This window comes from Sceloporus occidentalis, unplaced genomic scaffold, assembly GCF_023333645.1.
Source record: "Sceloporus occidentalis isolate IW3139 unplaced genomic scaffold, rSceOcc1.0.p SCAF_2, whole genome shotgun sequence".
NCBI classification, from domain to species: domain Eukaryota; kingdom Metazoa; phylum Chordata; class Lepidosauria; order Squamata; family Phrynosomatidae; genus Sceloporus; species Sceloporus occidentalis.
Window position 1 is genome coordinate 226,471,090 of NW_028316982.1, and position 19,663 is coordinate 226,490,752.

Sequence of the window (19,663 nt, forward strand, 5' to 3'; positions counted from 1 at the left end):
GGGTTGTGGTTCTTTCTGCGTTGTCATTTCTCTTCGAGGTGTGAGTTTTCAAAAAAGGCTGCAGAATCATGGATAGCGCGTCTCCATGCCTCCCGATGTGAGGCCAGGACGGACCATTGTTGATGATCAATTTGGCCGAGTCTGAAATGTTGTTTCAGGGAGTCCTTGTATCTCTTCTCTGGAGCACCCCTTACGCTGACCCGTGGCGAGTTCACCGTAGAATACTATGTTTGGGAGGCGATGGTCCTTCATCCTAGAAATGTGTCCTGCCCAGCGCAGCTGCGTCCTCAATAGCATGGCCTCAATGCTGGTGATCCCTGCTTGCTCAAGGACAGCAACATTTGTCACATAGTCAGTCCAGTGTATATTTAGAATTGTGCGTAAAGAGTGCTGATGAAAGTGTTCGAGGAGTCGTAGGTGTTGACGATAGGTGACCCATGTTTCAGACCTATAAAGGAGAATAGACAGTATAATGGCTATATACACACTGATTTTTGTGCTTCGCCTCAGGTGTTTGTTACTCCAGACTCTTTTGTGAAGCCTTCCAAATGCACTATATGCCTTTGCTTGTCTGTGATCGATCTCTTTCTTAATCTTGGCGTCTGAGGAGATGATGCTTCCCGGGTAGGTGAACTGCTGAACGGACTTAAGCACAGATGTGCCTACAGTGATGTGGGGATGGTAGTGTTCTTCCTGAGGTGCCGGCTGGTAGAGAACTTCTGTTTTCTTCAGACTGACTTCCAGCCCAAAGAGCTCTGCAGCTGTAGCAAAACAAAATGTTAGGCACTGTAGAGCTGCTTCCGTATGGGCAACGAGGGCAGCATCGTCAGCAAAAAGCAGCTCAAGGACTAGATAGTTTAGAGTCTTAGTGCGAGCCCTCAGGCGGCTTAAGTTAAACAGGCTACCATCAGTACAGTAGCGTATATAAATGCCGTCTTCTTCTTTGAGATCTGCCATAGCCCTTTGGAGCATCATGCTGAAGAAGATTGTAAATAGAGTTGGAACCTTGTTTCACACCATTAATTATTAGAAAGGGCTCTAAGAGAGCGTCGCCATATCTGACTTGACCTTGCTGGCCTTCATGTAGCAAGATAATCATTTTGAGGAATTTGGGGGGGAGGGCATCCTAGTTGTTCCAGGATCTGCCACAGACCTTTTCTACTCACAGTGATGAAGGCTTTGGTGAGGTCGACAAATGTTACGTAGAGTCCTTTGTTCTGCTCTCTACATTTCTCTTGCAGTTGTCTAAGGGCAAATACCATATCTGTAGTGCTCCTATTAGCTCTGAAGCCACAGTGGCTTTCAGGGAGTGTTCTTCTGCAATAGCAGGAACTAATCTGTTCAGGAGTATCCTTGCAAGGATTTTTCCAGCGATGGAGAGCAGTGTTATACCTCGATAGTTTGAGCAGTCGGATTTTACTCCTTTTTTGTTATATAGGGTGATGATGACTGCATCTCACAGATCTGATGGCAGTTCACCTTTTTCCCAGCAACTCACAAGGAGCTCTTGGAATTTAGCATGGAGTACATGACCTCCATCTTTCCAAGCTTCAGGTGGAATTCCATCAATCCTGGCTGCCTTACCTTTTTTCATCTGCTGTATGGCCTTAAGGGTTTCTTCCAAAGTGGGAGCTATGTCCAATTCATTTTTCATCCGGTTGTTGTGTCATATGTTGAATAGCTGAGTCTTGGACTATTTGGTTGGCACTAAAGAGGCTTTGGAAATATTCAGCCCATCGGTTCAGAATGGAAGCTTTATCTGTAATTAGTGTTTGACCATCTGTACTGTATAGGGAGCTTTGGATCTGATATGTAGGTCCAAAAACTGCTTTAAGAGCTTCATAAAATCCTCTGGAATCACCCAGATCTGCACAACGTTGTGTCTTTTCTGCTAAATTGATCCACCACTTCTTCTGAATGTCTCAGAGTTTTTGTTGGAGTTGACTACATGCGAGGCGCATTAAATATAATGACATAGCAAAATTGTGTCCCTTATAAAAAATGGAAAATCAAGGTTTGATATTTGAAATTTATACTTTTTATTTTCAAACCGTGGATGCTTGAATCCATGTATAAAAAATCCGTGTATAAGAAGGGCCGATTCTAGTAAGTGGAAATTAAGTTACTTCCATAAATTCACAAGAGTATGTTTCTATTCCTCAGATCTCTCACAGCCTCTGTTCTTATTCTCAATCCTTTCTCTCAATTTGAGGGAAGGAAATTATTAAATCACATGTTCTTCCCTTGGACCATGAATAAGTACCACAATTTGCAATTTTAAAACAAATAAAGGATTTGACTGAAGAGACCGAAGTTATTACTGTTGCCACAATATAAAAGAACCTTTCTAATGGATGGCATTCCTTGTCAACTATAGTAATCCAAGCAGGAACACTACTCATTCACAAGCATCCTGCTTTGCTAATATTGGTGTTGCATCTTGGGTTTCATCTTCCTAGTGAAAAGTTAAAACAGGCACTGTCGCTTATGGAGGGCAAAGAACAAACATGGAAGACATGCACAGCCACAGTCCCTAGATTCACAGACTCACAGAGTTGTAAGAGCCCTCAAAGTTTATCTAGCCCTGACCTGGACAAAAGGTAATCAGGACCTATTGGTAGATCTCTGGATCATTTGGGGTATATAACCAAGGATTTATGTTTCCCAAACGTAAGGAAAATAGGTTCTTATGCTAAAATGCACTCGGACATACCTTGCTCTTTTAATTCTACAGGTCTGTACACTGCTCCTTCTAAGATATTAGTTTACAAGAGTTCACAGGGCTGTAGGAGGACAGAGATCCTGTAAGCTAGCAATATGCCCATCCCATCAACTTGAATCAATAAAGGAAAACTGTTCTGATATCATTCTAAACAGATAGCCATCCAACCTCTACCTAAGACCTTCCAAAGAATGAAAGTCTATCTATTTCCTAAACTATAAGTTCTGCTGTCAACCAGGAAGTCTGACTGTGCCATCAGGAAGTTATTCCTAACATTTAGTCAAAATCTCCTTTCTCATATTTTGAAGGCAATGGTTTTATCATTTCCCTTGAAAGCAGAAGGGGAAAAATTATGCCATCATCTATGACAGTCCTTTTAATATTTCAAGAATGATCTTATCATATCATCTCTTAATCATTTCTTCTCCAGGCCTTAATCAATAGAGAAGTCCTATTTGAACCAAATATCAATACTGAAATGAAAAATCACCTACATGATTATCCACTCTTGATTAAGTTGTGCTTTACAGGAGGAAGAATGCTGTGTTCCCTGTCCATCACGGTGGAGATTATCACACAGTGGAGATTATCACACGATCGCAGGAAGGACTTTCACATGTCATTCACGCTTATCCCGTCTGGAAGAACCAATGACAGAAATGGTGCAAAAGTCTTTCTCATGAAGTCGTGCCGATCCTGTCAATAACCCATCATTAACCTGTCATTAAATTTAAAGCAACATTAGCCAGCATTTTGTATTAACAGAATTTCCCTTTATTGCAATGCTGCTTTAATGACAGGATCGGTGCTACAGGTGTGAAAGCCTTTTGTGCCAGTTGTCATTCGCGCTGTCAAGGATGGGATAAGGATGGAGAAGCAATCCCATCCCTATTCCATCCCTGTGTGATAATCTCCATTGAGTGACACTCTGTGACTCTATAAATACTAGTGCCTGCACACTGCAGTACCCACAATGGTGAAGACCCTAGTACAGTGTGCCCTTGTTTTACACGGGGGATCTGTTTCAGACCCCCCCCCCACAGCATAAGACAAATTCTACCTATGATGAAGCGTGCACCTATTCACCATATTAAGGCTCGCCGCCCACATGAGGTCTGCATATGACGAGCCACGTACGGTGCAGGCACGCTGTACAGATGCACTGCATGTTGCCAAATGTAGTGGCAGTTACAAAATATACAGACTCCACCTACTCTTGGCTGCACCAATCAATCAGAAATTATGTGTCACTATGCAGAAAATAAGGAAAAGGAACAATCTCTCTGGATTTGTGTCTGATATACCCAGTATGTACCAGGATTTTACCCAGTATGTACCAGGATTTTAACTTTTAAACTATTTTTCCTTTGGTAAAGGTACAGAAATGAGAGCCGTCATAGTGTAGTGGTTTAAGTATTGGATTACATCTTACATCTTCCGGCCTGAGAGAGAGTGATCAGGCAGACTGAGCTCCACCAGGGCTAGCCTGAAGGAAGAGACTCCTCCCTCCTTAACTGTCATCTTCCGGCCTGAGAGGGAGTGATCAGGCAGACCCAGCTCCACCAGGGCTAACCTGAAGGAAGAGACTCTTCCCTCCTTAACTGTCATCTTCTGGCCTCCTATTCCCCTCCAGCTATGCTCTGACTGTATGGGGGAGAGGCTTGCGTACCCTAATGAAGTTGTGAGCTATGCTGGCGGTGGTATAATAGCCACCGTCAGGGCCTCCCATGCCAGACACAGGGATGTAGCCGGGGGGGTGGGGTGACCGCACCCAAGCCCCATTATAATGGTGGCACTTAGTCTTGACAACCCCCCTTCCCAAAATCCTGGCTGCATCCCTTCCAGACAGGTCACAACCGAAGGGTGTGACCAAGAGCGCCAAAGGGCAGGATGGGCTCTCTAGCCTTATGGCAACCATCCTAGGAGAAGGAAAACTCTAATCCCAAACCCGGGCAGATGGTGCTCATCTAACCCTGTAAGGTCAACCATCTAAGAGAAGGAAACTCTAATCAAACCTATGACCCGAGGACCTCGCTGCCACCGTCCATGCTTGTCAAGGCCCCAGCAGTCAAACCTCTGGTTTAAAGGGTGAGGCCAGTTCTGTGCACGCTGTGCTCCACCAGAAAAATCCATTGCACAGGTTCGAAGGATACATCCAACGTCATCAACGCACTTGTAGAAAGCATGGATGAGTCCTTCCTGCATCTTCGTTCATGAAGTAAAGCCAAGAAGAACAACACTGGAACTCAAAGTTAGGTTCCCTGTTCGGCCATGGAAAACAACTGGGTGACCTTGCGTGAGTCACATACTCTCAGATCCAGAAAACCCTATACTAGGTTTACCTTAAGGCCACCATCAGTTGAAAACAACTTGAAGGCACACAACAATGAAAGAACAGAAACAATCTTAAGTCCTAACCAGGTTTCCAACCAGTTCTTGTTACATAGTACATTCCACTTACCGTTGACATGATGCTTAGATAAGAAGATTCTTTGACACCCTTCATAAAGGCAGAAGCAGGTAACGGTGAAATTGTCCGGTTGTCACACATATGCTTATTTGTTCTGACTCCTCCAGAAGGAAAGAGCCCCACAGCATTTTGGCCAAGATCACTGAATTCAGAGAAATCAGAATCTCCAGTAGGTGGCTGCAAGTGCCTTCTCAGTTTTGTTTCTGGAGTCATCTGACAATCTTCAAATACAGAATCTTCATCAGACAGCTGAAGCTTTTCAAGTTCTTTATTAATTTTTTCTACATCAGCTACAGTTGTGACAGTGGCAGGATCACTGTCAGGTTTGGAATATTCTGCGCACAGGTTGAGGATCGTTTCCAGCCGCTGGCGCTCCTTATAATGGAAAAATAAATGAAAATATTAAAGCTGAATAACAAGAAATTAATACTATCATATTGCACAGCATAGAGCAGTTGCATGATTTAAAAAAAAAAAAACCTCAAACAAGCCTGCTATACTGATCCGAAACACATTTCCTGAAATACAGATACTAGTGATTTCAATCAAGTGTAATCCTAAGTAACACACAATTCATGTATATTCTGTTAAATTAAATGCACAGTATCAAAAGGGGCAAGAGCCAGTGAGGTGCAATGGCTTCAGAGTTAGACTAGGACTCTGGAGACAAGGGTTTGAATTCCCACTTAGTTATGTAAACCCATTTGGTGACCTTGGGCACATTACATTCTCTCAGCCACAGAGGAAGGCAAAAGCAAAACTTGTGACAGGTTCACATAACGGTTGCTGACTTGTAGGTACACAATACCAATCAAAAGGGACATAAGGTATCAACTAACCGGGGGTGAGTTACAGACCGGATTGCGGCGGTCTCCCGCCGCCGTCGCTTGCAGCATCCGGGAGCCACAGCTGCCAAACCGCGTGGGTCCCAGACGCTCCGAGGAAGGAGTGCGGAAATCGCGCTCCTTCCTGGGCCCCGGAAAAGACGTCGCGAGGTGCTAGTCGTGCACTCGTGGCATCACTTCCGGGGTGCCACGTGCAGACGCAGAGCGTCCGCTACGTCAATATGGCGGCGCCCGTATGAACAGGGTGCCGCCATTTGTTACGGACTCTGTCCGTAATAGGAATAGGGGCGTCTAGAAGAGACGCCCCTTTTTCAAACTGGGACGTCTTCAGGATGTCCCTAATGGCGGTCTGTAACCTGCCTCAGTCTCCTCACTTAATGCAATTGGTGTTCAGATTCCAGTGTGGGGTTTTTTTAAGTATAAAAAGAAAAATTAAAATACGTTTCACAGGTTATTTGAAAATAACCATCTTCATAGTACAAGGTACAGGCCACACTAAGTGATTTCACTGGTAGGTGCCCCACTTCCCCCAGCTATAATCCACTTGAGTTCAGCAGGGCTTACTTGTAGTTAAGTATGGGGAACTGTAGCCACAGAGCAATCTTATGCATGTTTACCTAGTTTGAAGCAATACTTTGCTCATTTTCATCCAGGAGGTCTTTTGGGGAAAAGGACTTACTTCTAAATAAATATTCACTGGATTTGTTCTGAAAATATATTTTAAAGTTATTTTCCCTATGATGGAATTTTTCATATAGAAGAGGCTAAGGTAAAATTATGAATAGCCATTAAAAAGCAAATATTTCAGTAAGCAGAACTTCAGATCTTTAAATGAGTTGTTATACATGAATCTTCAAGCTCTAAGCAAACTGTTGGATAAGTTCACTGAATCACACCTGTTTAAAAATCCTGCCTAAGTTTTCTATGCACATATTTTGACATGTGCAGTACTGTACAAATAATTTCAAGACTGAAGCTAGGGCTGATTACAACATCAATGATTTGCAGAAGCTGTCATTAACAGAGGACTTTGCATAACTTAAGCAAAATGTATAAGTCACAATTTTTAAACAGATGTTTCTTTAGGCTGCAAGCTAATGTGTTACTTTAGCACCTTTCTTCCCACTCACAAGAGCGAACAATGAACACATTTTCTGACAACTCTCATCTTAGACTAATTAAAGGCAATCAAGTGTTTTTAAGCTTAATCCACGTGACAGCCAGAAATATATTCGGCTTCTGTCTCCAAATTCAAAAGCAAGAATAGACAAAAACATGGAAGGTAGGTGTATGCAGCTCATGCCTATTTGCTCACAAGAAGTTCACTGAATTCAAAAGATTTATTCTGAACTATAAAATTACAGGTTTACAGATATTCAAAATAAAGTCCCACTGAGTTTGATGGGGCATATAGAAGATTGGAAAAAATTTAAAATATCCAGATGTTTACAAACCAAAAGGAGTTTGCTCCCAGATTTTTTCAATGAGAAAAAAAAATCAGGTGTTTTGCATATCTATGAAAAATCAGTGCAAAAAAACCAAAACAGCCATGTCACCCCTGAAGGAACAGCTCTGTACTTGTTTCTGAACTCTGTCTTCAAGTCAGACAAAATATTCATACTGTTGAGCTGTGAGTGTAATGTTACTAATCAAATGCATTCTTTCTAGTCATCCCTTAAATCAAATTTCCCTCCTCTTTTCCTCCCTCCCTCCCTCTCAAGGCAAGCATCACACTACACTAGAAAGACAAAATGACAATGAAATCTTTGCACCTCAGAACTCCTTTGTTCCCTCCAAACATTTTCTCCACCAGCCTCCAGCTCCTTCTTCATTTGCTTAGCCTGTATTTGCTCTCTTCCTCTCAAGCCTGCATTCTTTGAGTAGCCAACCCATTTCTGAAAGCACCGTCTGACTGCCAGCCAGGAACCCCAACTTTTATCCATCCTTTGAACCTGCCACAGGACACTTTGATGGCACTTTTACTACCATCGCTGAAACAGTTAAGAGCTGGGATAAACAATATTCGATCTCCGAGTCCACCCCCATGTACAGTGACAGGATAGGTTCCGTTTTGGCACCTCTCCTCCACATCCACTCTTTACAACAGAGGCTATATCAAACTAAAGCCCACACAAAACAACTTTACCTTTGTCTTGCTTGGATGCTTTGGTGTAAAGAGATTATTTTAACCCTTCAAAATACAAGGGCATTTAAAGAACAACCTGTCATCCAATGTGTATGGAGACGAAAATTTCTAAATACTGTATAATAGCTGAAAGCTGGAATTCATAACAGCCAAAAGTTCAGGAATTTAAAGCAAATACAAGGCTTTTTTCAAAAAGGCATGAGACTGGTAAAGCTGAAAACAGGCATTTCAGTAAGAAATCAAGTCTCTAAACATTCATATTTACAAGAATGTCTCTCCATCTAAGTTACAAATATAGCTTCCTTTACTATCATCACTGCTACAGAAGTAACTGAATATGTTACCTCATTTCTATTTCAACATGCACAACTGAGTACTGAAGAGCTTATGCACAGGAAGTTCTGTCAGTTGCTATTTTGTGCTGTCTATTCTCACCTTTCTATTGGCTCCCAACCAGTCGCCATTTCATCACACCTTCACTTCCCAGTTCATACCATACATTTACATCCTGTTTTGTAAGTCAAGGATATACAGCAGCAATTATAAGGCTTGCTACAATTAACAGTAAAACACAGTGTAACCAGTTGTTTGATGGAACAGCAGTGTCATTCCCAGTAAAATTACATAAACAATTATTGCATAGTGAACTCCTAAAAATCTTACCCTAATTTGCCTCTGCTATGAAGATAAGAGAGTCTTTGTGGCTAATGGGTGAGCAAGTGGAGAGTATGCTCTTCACTTCCCAGAATTCCCAAACATTCACAGGAACACGTCAATGATTTCATCATGTCCACAGCAAAGACTGGGAAAAGTGCTCTTTTTTGACAGTAACTCCCAGAATCCCCCATCCCACGTGGCCAATGAGCAATTCTTCCGCACACAGTTAAAAGCACTATGCAGTGAGTAACTACTACTGTTATGCACCTTCAATTCAACTTCCATTTTGTGGTGACCCTACTGTAGCATTTTCTTGCCAAGATTTATTCAGAAGAAGTTTGCCACTGCCTTTTCTCAGGCCGAGAGAAAGTAGCTTGCCCAAGATCACCCAGCAGGTTTCCACTGTTGAGTGGAAATGCAAACTTCACTACACCATTCTGCTTACTGACCTGTTCACTCCAAATGAAGTCATCGGTGGGCAAGTTGTAGCCCTCCAGGTAGGAATTGCAGCTCCCACCTCCTCCCACCACTTGCAAACCTTGCTAGGGCTAATGACATTGTAATTCAACAACATCTAAATGTATCCCTCTGCATTTAATACTGATGTAACTCTACTCTTCTTAAGACATAGAATATAATCATTGTAAAATACAAAAAACCCTTTATAAAAATGCATACTTTTATATAGCTCATATTGATCTGTTCTCAATTTTTTTTTAAAAAAAATGGAGTCTAGGGAAGGAATATGCTAAAAACCCTAAAGGCACCAGATCCTGTATGATCTTGGAAGCTAAGCAGAGTCAGCTCTGGTTAGTACTCGGGTGGGAGACTACCAGTGAATATCAGTTCCCGTAAGCTATATTTCACAGGAAGGAAGTGACAAGCATTCCTTGCTAACTATTCCTTGCTAAGAAAACTCTGTGAAATTCATGAAGTTGTCATACATCAACAAGCCACATGGGCAAGTAATATAGATAGCAGGAAAATAAGCATTTGAATTCATATCAAAAGTCTTTCCAGCTTTCAGAATGAAAGGGGGTATACGAAGGTGCCTTATAACAAGACAGATCACTGGTCCATCTAACCCAGTACTGTCAACTCTTGCTAGCATCTATGGCCCTCCAAGGTGTATTTCCTGCTTGGGTGGTGGTGATTTCTCTTCCAAGTAGTAAGCAGCCCCAGCCCTGCTTAGCACCCACAATCATATAACTGCGCAAATCTTGCTAGGCTGCAAAATAAAATCTCATATAACCTGCCTTGCCTCTATTTTCAAGACAGTTCATGTACATAAATTCTGACAAAGAGTTTGACCAAAATCCTACCTCAGGACTGTGTAACACACATCTCTGCACACACTGATTGTGCAGTATAACCCTAGTGCAGCACAGCAACATTTGCAACTGAATGCACATTCAAATGCTCAGCCAACTAAACAACCAAATGCCATACAAATCCCATGCACACATGCATAACGAAAGTCACTGCATGCACAATTCTTTTTCCACAATCTTAAACATAATGTAGATATTCCAAAATTTGTAGCCACTTCACTGGGGAACCTTATTTGTGCTTAAAACAACAATGTATTTCTGGTCTTCATTACTAACCACAACTGTTTGGAATGCACTTGAATTTTCTTCAGATATAGTGGTCATGATGGCTGAGGTATTCTGAAAGTAAAGAGCCAAAACAGTAAATTTTCCAAGCTCTGCCTGTGTACTTAAGGACTGCTCTCTTAATCTACTATTAAGAAAAGCAGGTACAATCCATTTGTGGTTTATTAACACAGATATATAGATTATTACATTTAATGAATCTGCGTGCAAGACACCTCAAAAATCTTCTCCCTGGAAGTGACTATGTTATTCAGATGACTAATGCTTAGTTTTGAAGGAGTTGCTGAATGGTAATACAGTGACATCCTCAACTCTCTGCAGTTTTAGCCATTGATATGAGATGTGAAAAAACTAAAACCAGAAACCATGCCATTGTGTATCTGAATCAATAATGTATTTTTAATTAAATGGCACCATCTAGAGGTAAACCTGAGCACTTACTTAAATGAATACTTTGTGATTCTACTCAACTTGAACACTAGAGACATAGTTCTTTATTTTTCCACATTGTTTTTCATTGGCTTGTTGTTTTGTTGTTGCTGTTGTGTGCCTTCAAGTCATTTCCAACTTATGGCAGCCCAAAAGCAAACCTACTGCGGGGTTTTCTTGGCAAGTTCCTTCAGAGGACATTTGCCACTTTCTCACTGGCAGTTCCTCCTTAAAACTTAGGTCCTAAATTCATGATAACAACATAAGCCATACAAACATAGCATTTATTAACAATGGATTACAAAAAACAAAACAAAACAAAACAAAAACAAAGGCTGACACTTTGTGACAAATTAGTTGGCTATATTGCACCACTGTATTCATTGTATTCCCTATTATCATGTATGAGAGCTGGACAGTTTAGAAAGAAAATTGGAAGAACATAAATTAATTTGAGATGTGAAGCTGGAGAAGAGTGCGGAGGATACTGTGGATAGCCAGAAAAACAAGCAAATGAGTCCTAGAGCAGATCAAGAGAGAAATCTCCCTGGAACCCAGGATGATGAAACTTAGGCACGTTACAGACCACCCAAAAGGCCGCCCTTGTTTGCTGCGCGAAGGAGCCGCAATGGACAAACCACGCGGCTCTCCCACACAGCAAAAAGAAGCCACAAAAAGCAGCTTCTTTTTCTGGTGGGGTTGTGATGCCACAAGGCGCGCCTATGGCGCCCTTGTGGCAATACAAGGGCGCCGAGGTGTGCAGACGCTAGGCGTCCGTCACATCAAAATGGCGGTGCCCATGTATAAGGCGCTGCCATTTTGACGCCCTCGTCACATACAAGGGGCGTCTAAAAGCGCCGCCCCTCACACGTGACGACGGTGCCTCTATGGACCCATCTATAACACGCCTTAGGTTGTCATACATCAGACACATCATGAAAAGGTCTGACTCAATGGAAAAAACAATAATGCTAGGAAAAATGGAGGAAAGTAGAGAGGAAGGCTGCACACTAGATGAATGGTCTCTATAAAAGAGGTCACTAGTATGATTTTGCAGGACCTAAGCAGTGCAGTGGAGGACGGGGAGTCTTAGAGATGTCTCATCCACAGGGTCGCCATGGGTCAAGATTGACTCAAGGGCAGTTAACAACAAGAAATTATATGTCCAAACACCTATGGAGATAACCATTTTGTACTGCCTCAGCTACTGCTGCCACCTCACCCTACATATTCATGTTAGCATGTTGAAAGGGTCAACAGCAAGAAACAGGCTGTACTATTTTGGAACTGATGCCAGCGCAAGACCTCATTCCATTATAGAACAGTGTGTTTGCATCTATGTGTTTATGGAGTGAGCTCCTATCACCAGTCCCAGCTTCTGCAACCTAACAGTTCAAAAGCATGCAAATGAAAGTAGAAAGATAGGTACCACTTCTCAGTGGGAAGATAAGAGCGTGGAGTCATGCTGGCTACATGACCACCAGAGCAGTCATCGGACAATGCTGGCTCTTCGACTTAGAAACTGAGATTAACATCACCCCATAATAATAATAATAATAATAATTATTATTATTATTATTATTATTATTATTTATATCCCACCCCTTGAGGTCAATTGGGGTGGCTAACAGCAATAAAATACAATACATTGTACATCAAAATTCCCTCCCCCGTTAAAAAATTATTAAATCAATTATAATTAAAACCAACAAATTAAACAACATTAACACATACACATTATTACAAGACAAAAACAAAACAGAACAAAACAAAACAAAACAAATAAAACAGTAAACAACGGTAGCATTTCCAGGGAGGACCTTGGGGACTCTCACGACAACAGAAAAAGCCCTCTGGGAGGTAGTCGAAAGCCTAGATCTTTGAGGCTGCAGCAAATTCCTCCCAGAGGATCAGAGTGTGCGGGGAGGATTATATGGGAGGAGGCGGTCTCTGAGATAGTTTGGACCCAAGCCATTTAGGGCTTTAAAGGTGATAACCAACACCTTGTACTGGGCCCGGAAACTAATAGGCAGCCAGTGGAGGGACTTTAATACCGGAGTAATATGGTCCTTCCTCAATGTTCCTGGCACTACCCTACAGTTGTTACAAGTAGATATTCATGTCAAGGGACTATCTTTGCCTTTTTTAAAATTGCTTTCATGAAATGAAACAAAGAAGGGTTCATATTTTGAAACACTTGCTTGCCTAACAGTCACTCACCTGCTCACTAGGAGTGAAACCTACAGGTTTAGGGGTTTATTTCTCAGCATTTACACTCTGTCTCTCCTTCTGTGACTTCAAGGCAGCATATATGGCTCCCCACCTTGTACTTATTCCCAACCTTATTCTCAAGCCAGCATGGTGTAGTGGTTTGAGTGCTGGAGTATCAGACTGGAGATCAGGGTTTGATCCCCACTCTCAGCCTCAGAGGATGGCAATGGCAAAACCCCTCTGAAGAAATTTCCCAAGAAAATCCTATGTTTATCCCCACATGCAACCTAGAACCCTGTACTGTACCCCAAATGACTTTGTTTTCTGGTGCAGTCTTTCTCAAAATGGTGGAAGGAACAGCATAGGAAAATGAAGGTATTGGATTCTTTGGAGGGGGAGAGCTACAGCCTATTTGGGGGGGGGGGGGGGTTTACAGGGGAAAAATAACCCTCCTCCAGAGTTGGTCATCCTAGCTCAAAGTAACCTAGTATGGTGGCTCAGGAGAGACTAAAGCATGCTTTCCCAAGTTCCAGTCTAACAATCTAACCACCACATTTCTTTCCATCTCTCCTCAAGGCTCAAGGAGGGGATACAACAGGGGTAGGCAACCTTTTTGAGCCGGGGGCCGGGTTGCTGTCCCTCAGGCGACTGGGGGGCCGAAGCCGGGGGGTGGAGCTTCGAGCCTCCAGGGCGGGGCCACGTGCCGGGGGTGGAGCTTCCACCCTCTGGGGCGGGGCCACGTGCCGGGGGTGGAGCTTCCACCCTCCAGGGCGGGGCCGCATGCCGGGGGCAGAGCTTCCACCCTCCAGGGGCGGGGCCGCATGCCGGGGGCGGAGCTTCCATCCTCCGGTGGCCAGGCCTCCCCATTTTTGCTGGCCCCTGACGGGGCCCCAGGCCCCATCAGAGACCGGCAAAAAAGCAGGGGGGGGCCTGCCAGGGCTGGAGGACCCCCTGGAGGGCCCCAGAGACGGCAGCGGGCCTCCCAGAGGCCCCCTGCCGCCCTCTGAGCCCTCCTGGAGGGCCCCAGCGACGGCACCGGGCCCCCCAGAGGCCGCCTGCCGCCCTGGGAGCCCTCCTGGAAGGCCCCAGAGACGGCAGCGGGCCCCGCAGAGGCCCCCTGCTGCCCTGGGAGCCCTCCTGCAGGGCCTCAGAGACGGCAGCGGGCCTCCCAGAGGCCCCCTGCCGCCCTGGGAGCCCTCCCAGAGGCCCCCTGCCACCCTGGGAGCCCTCCTGCAGGGCCCCAGAGACGGCAGCGGGCCCTGCAGAGGCCCCCTGCTGCCCTGGGAGCCCTCCTGCAGGGCCCCAGGGACGGCAGCGAGCCTCCCAGAGGCCCCCTGCCGCCCTGGGAGCCCTCCTGCAGGGCCCCAGAGACGGCAGCGGGCCCTGCAGAGGCCCCTGCCGCCCTGGGAGCCCTCCTGCAGGGCCCCAGAGACGGCAGCGGGCCCCGCAGAGGCCCCCTGCCGCCCTGGGAGCCCTCCTGCAGGGCCCCAGGGACGGCAGCGGGCCCCGCAGAGGCCCCCTGCCACCCTGGGAGCCCTCCTGCATGGCCCCAGGGACGGCAGCGGGCCCCGCAGAGGCCCCCTGCCGCCCTGGGAGCCCACCTGGAGGGCCCCAGGGACGGCAGCGGGCCTCCCAGAGGCCCCCTGCCGCCCTGGGAGCCCTCCTGCAGGGCCCCAGGGATGGCAGTGGGCCCTGCAGAGGCCCCCTGCCGCCCTGGGAGCCCGCCTGGAGGGCCCCAGGGATGGCAGCGGGCCTCCCAGAGGCCCCCTGCCGCCCTGGGAGCCCTCCTGCCGGGCCCCAGGGACGGCAGCGGGCCCCTCAGAGGCCCCCTGCCGCCCTGGGAACCCTCCTGGAGGGTCCCAGAGACGGCTGCGGGCCTCCTAGAGGCCCGCCGCCGGTGCCGCCGCTGCCGTGGCGGCCGCTCTGGGCGCCGCCATTTTGGGCGGCAAAATGGTGGCGCCCATAGCCCCAGAGGTCGCTATGGGCGTCGCCATTTTTTCGCCCAAAATGGCGGGGAAGGTCGCGCGAGACTTCGCCGCCATTTTGCCGCCCAAAATGGCGGCGCCCAGAGCAGTGAAAGCCGCGACGGGCGGCCGCAGCGGCCGTGGCGGCAACAGCAACCGGGGGGCGGTAGCCAGGCCTTCGCGCGCCGCATCCAGCCCGCGGGCCGGAGGTTGCCGACCCCTGGGATACAACATGTTAAAATACAAAACACAAATAAAACTAAAAAAATAAAACCAAGGGTTAAAATACAATACTATAAAGCTATTAAAATATTCTCATATGAGAAAGAGTTAAACACATCATTCTCCAGTGCTGTTTTCCCCATCTAATTGGAAACCCTATACTTTCACCTATGTTTTTTTTAAAATTTAAGATATTCAATTACATAAATTGAACATCATAGCTATTTTGGTCCAGTGACAAATATGCATCACTTCTAGGAAACCAGCGAAGATGCTTTTGTCCACTTATACACTGTTCATTTGTCTCAAATGGTAACGTGTAGACATGCAGGCTGGTATACATTTTGGTGAGCTAATCACTTTAATGAACTGTAACCTGAGATATTTATAGACTTAGTTCTCAAAAGAATATGAAGAAAGAGAAAACAACTATTTTCATAAGAAAATTACTATTCTCTCAGAATTATTCATATGCGATAAAAATAGTTTTAAAAATATTTACTGTTAAAGAACAGTAACAAGCCAAAATTAGTGACTTGCTCTGCAGGCCTAAACATGTCCTATTGAGTCTAATCACACTTATTCCCAGATAACTGAGCTCCAAAACACACTGCAGAAAAAATCCAGTTTGAGACCGCTTTAACTGCCCTGGCTCAGTGCTAGGGAATCTTGGAAACTGTAGTTTATTGTGGCACCAGAGCTCTCTGACAGAGAAGGCTAAATGTCTCACAAAAATAGTTTCCAGAATTTCCTCGCATTGAGCCAGGGCAGTTAAAGCAAATAATCTCAAACTGGATTATTTCTGCAGTGTGTTCTGGACCTTGCAGACAGGATTTATTAGTTGGAAATTATCCTGAATTGTCCTCTGCTTTGATTTCCCCACCTTTCCTGCCCCATTTCACTTGGAGCACAGACTGAATATTGCATCCTTGGCTGCACCCTTAAATAAGGCACAATACCAAGAGGCGTCCTTGAAGGACAGCAGAATTGCAGTTGCAGAGGTGTTGACCTTTTGAAAACAGCATCAAGATCAGGATGGAAGGAGTCTGTCCTACAAATACACACTTCCTTCCAGGGCTCTGCTAGGCAGTTATTTTCATTCTTGATAGCTCAGCTCATTTCTACATGCAGTCCAAAGCCTCAGTTCTTTTACTGGCTGCCCTTGCAAAATGCTACAAATGAAAAAATAAATCAAGGGAGGAAATTCCATCACATGTAAACAGTTGCTGCCTTAAACAGTTGAACTTGTTGCAAAGAAAACAAACTTATCATCTAATTAGATGATGACTATTAAGGAAAAAAGTATGTGGGTAAGGTAAACAGCAGCCAAATAAAATAGAAACAATATATCATTTTGTCATATTATTGTTGTTGTTGTTGTTGTTGTTATTTATTTCTATAGCACTGTAAATGTACATTTTATCTTTTAAGAGTAGAATATTTCCTTAGACTTTTTCAGAGATGCAGTTGTTGATTCTGCCAAATCTTATAGTACAGTACACAATTCTCTTTTTAGTGCTATACAAACATATTAGCTTCCTCCTCACTTTATATGGATGCTTTCTAGTATCTAGGGCCATAGGAAACCTAGGCCATGTGCCCATAGAGAAAAAGAAATGCTCCCACATCGTTCCCACTCTGACCTGTTTAGATGATACACAAGGCCAAAACGGGTGACTCAGAGGCCCAATCCATGCTCCAGGGCAATTCTCCAGAGTAAAAGGAATCCCCTGAGCATATGGATTGCTTGCTGGTGTGGGGAATGGGGAAGGAGCATCAGCAGGCAGGTAGAAGAGATCAGGAGCAAGGTGACTAGATGTCATAACCACAAAGAAGGACAATGAGAAATGAAAGCTAGAAACATGCATGAAAATGTAAATTCATGCTTCTCAGTCATGCTCAAAAAGGAGAACATTTTGGAATTCCTCCTGGACAAAAGGCTGAAATGCAGGCCATGTCCTAGAAAAGGAGGACATCTGGTCATCCTGGTCAGAAGGCATCCTGGACCAGGTGAATCACTGACCTCCTCCCGCCCAGACATTCCAACTCCTGCCACAGCACTGTCACTTTCAGGGTTTTGCAGTTCTCCCCATGCATACTATGTTTCAACGGAACTGGGGTAAGGATAGGAGGGGGATAATGTGCAGACAGTGGTGTCAGTATTGGTCCATTATGGGTGCCAGTTGTGCGGACAGCACATCTTCCCCGCAGATCCAGAAGCCCCAACAGTAAGCTGGGTTTTCCCATCAGTGTGAACACGGGCCCTGTATTATATTTCACTGTACCACTCTGTCTGCATATCATATACATCTATATTGAAGCCTTTATTCAAGCAGATTACAGTCAGAGTAGATATCAGCACAATGCTTGTTGATTGTTATTTTTTTCTCCACCTGTCAGAAGAGGTTAGTAATGTCAAAGGGCTTAGAGCAGGGGTAGGCCTTTTGAGCCGGGGGCCGGGTTGCTGTCCCTCAGACAACTGGGGGGCCGAAGCCAAAAAATAAATAATTAAATAATTTTTAAAAAATCAAATAAATAAATAAACCGGGACAAATGTAGGACAAAATTTTCAAATGGAGGGCACTTTTTAAATAAAAAATAGAGGACACGCGAAAAAATTTGCTAATTTTTTTAAAAATGTTAAGATAAATGCATGTTTCTGAGGCTTCTATAGACAATTGACCCACTATGCCCCTCACGTGAGACGCCAAAGGCCCCGGCGGCAATCGGCGGCAGGACCAGGCTGGGGCCGGTCCCAAGGCCTCACCGGGCCGCATCCGGCCCGCGGGCCGCAGGTTGCCTACCCCTGGCTTAGAGCTTATTTAAAATGCATTTACACCATTTGATTTTTTTCACACGAGTGGGAATTCTGTAGCCCTTCAAATGTGGTTCAACTGCAGTGATGCTGAGAAATACAGTCCAACGCCTGGAGCACTGTATGTTACCCACCCCTCATTTAGCCCCTATGTGTTCTGTGACTTGCAGCTAAATGTATGAAGCCCACTGTGTCTGACATACTCTGAATAGTCTACCTGTGATAGTTCATTCACATGTTCAAGTCATTTCCACTTGATACTGCAAGTGATGAGCTTGTCTATGTGAATTGTTCCTCAGAAAAGTACTTTGAAGCCTTGCCCTATAGTTTCTGAAGTTTTTCTTTCTTAGCTTTGACAGCAACCTGTTCACTTCTCAGTGCAACACAAGTCAGGCTGGTAAATATATTTTACTGTTTTGCAATTGTTACACAATAAATAAACTGCTAGTGATTCAGAAGTAATATCACTTTACAATTTTACTTTTCCAATAACTAAATTACAACAGCTACTCCTATTTCCTTTAGCACTATGCGTATACACTTTCCCACTGGTGCTTGAAATAAAAAGATTCTGGGGAAAATCCACTAGTTTTTTTCTGAACAGTCTATTGATATGACTAAAAGCTGCACAAACACACTGGCTTTTCCAGAGTATTCAGCCATTAAAACCCTTAGTTACAAAGTGAAAAGTCCGATACAGCCAAATTAGCATCTCTCAGTATTTCATTTCTAAGAAAGAAATTAGGGTTCTGCACACCCTGAAAAGCATTTTCTCTTGAAAGATTTTAAAGATTTTTTTTCTTTAAAAATGATTTAAAAACAAAATAGTCACAGGCCATTTGGAAAAGCAAATTATTAAGGAAAAGATATGAACAATTGAACATGATTAAATTAATGGCTTCGTCTGGTGGTTTTTAAGAAACTCAAATAGCATAATATCCGTTTGATAAAACTAGTCATCCCATATATTAAGAGCAAGCTGAGCACTGTAAACAGTGGAAAAAAATATATCACATTATGGACTGTAAAGAAGTTGGCATAAGGCTGCATTACAAAATAAATAAATAAGAGGGTTTCTGCATGATACTTCATTTTTTCTATATAAATAAATTACTAAAACCTTACCAGAAATGGAAATATGCTCTGATTGGATGAACTGACAAATATGCCATCATAGCAATTTTTGGATTTTTTCCTTCAGCAAAATGCATACAAATATGCCCTCAAACAACTTAGGCTGGAGACATGGCTTTACTTACTCAGAAGCCACAAAATATTTCTTCTTAAAATATTGGATCCCTAGACTATGTAATCTGTGGCTTTTAAGTGTCTGGTCATTTTGGAAGAAGGCACAGAAATAAGCTATGCTTTCTATCAATTTCCTATACCATACAGTGGTTTTATTACACTGATCAAATTTTAAGACTACATGGCCCATTATCTTTAAAGATTGACACAAGAAACCTTTTTTCACCCAAATTTAAAAATGCATAGCAGCATTAAACACCATTATAATATAGTATAAATGTTGAAACGTTTAACTTTGGAAGCAGAAAACAAGGTTAA

General features: G+C 44.0%; 1 protein-coding gene across 7 annotated transcripts in view; it reads right to left on the minus strand.

Annotated features, from left to right (window-relative positions):
* PHLDB2 (pleckstrin homology like domain family B member 2) overlaps nt 1-19,663 on the minus strand; it is a 101,904-nt gene that overhangs the window by 57,138 nt on the left and 25,103 nt on the right. For all 7 annotated transcript variants that reach the window (XM_089512299.1, XM_089512295.1, XM_089512298.1 and 4 more), the window contains exon 4: nt 5,184-5,567. In XM_089512299.1, the coding sequence (XP_089368425.1) occupies nt 5,184-5,567 (384 nt within the window). The remainder of the gene's footprint in view (nt 1-5,183; nt 5,568-19,663) is intronic.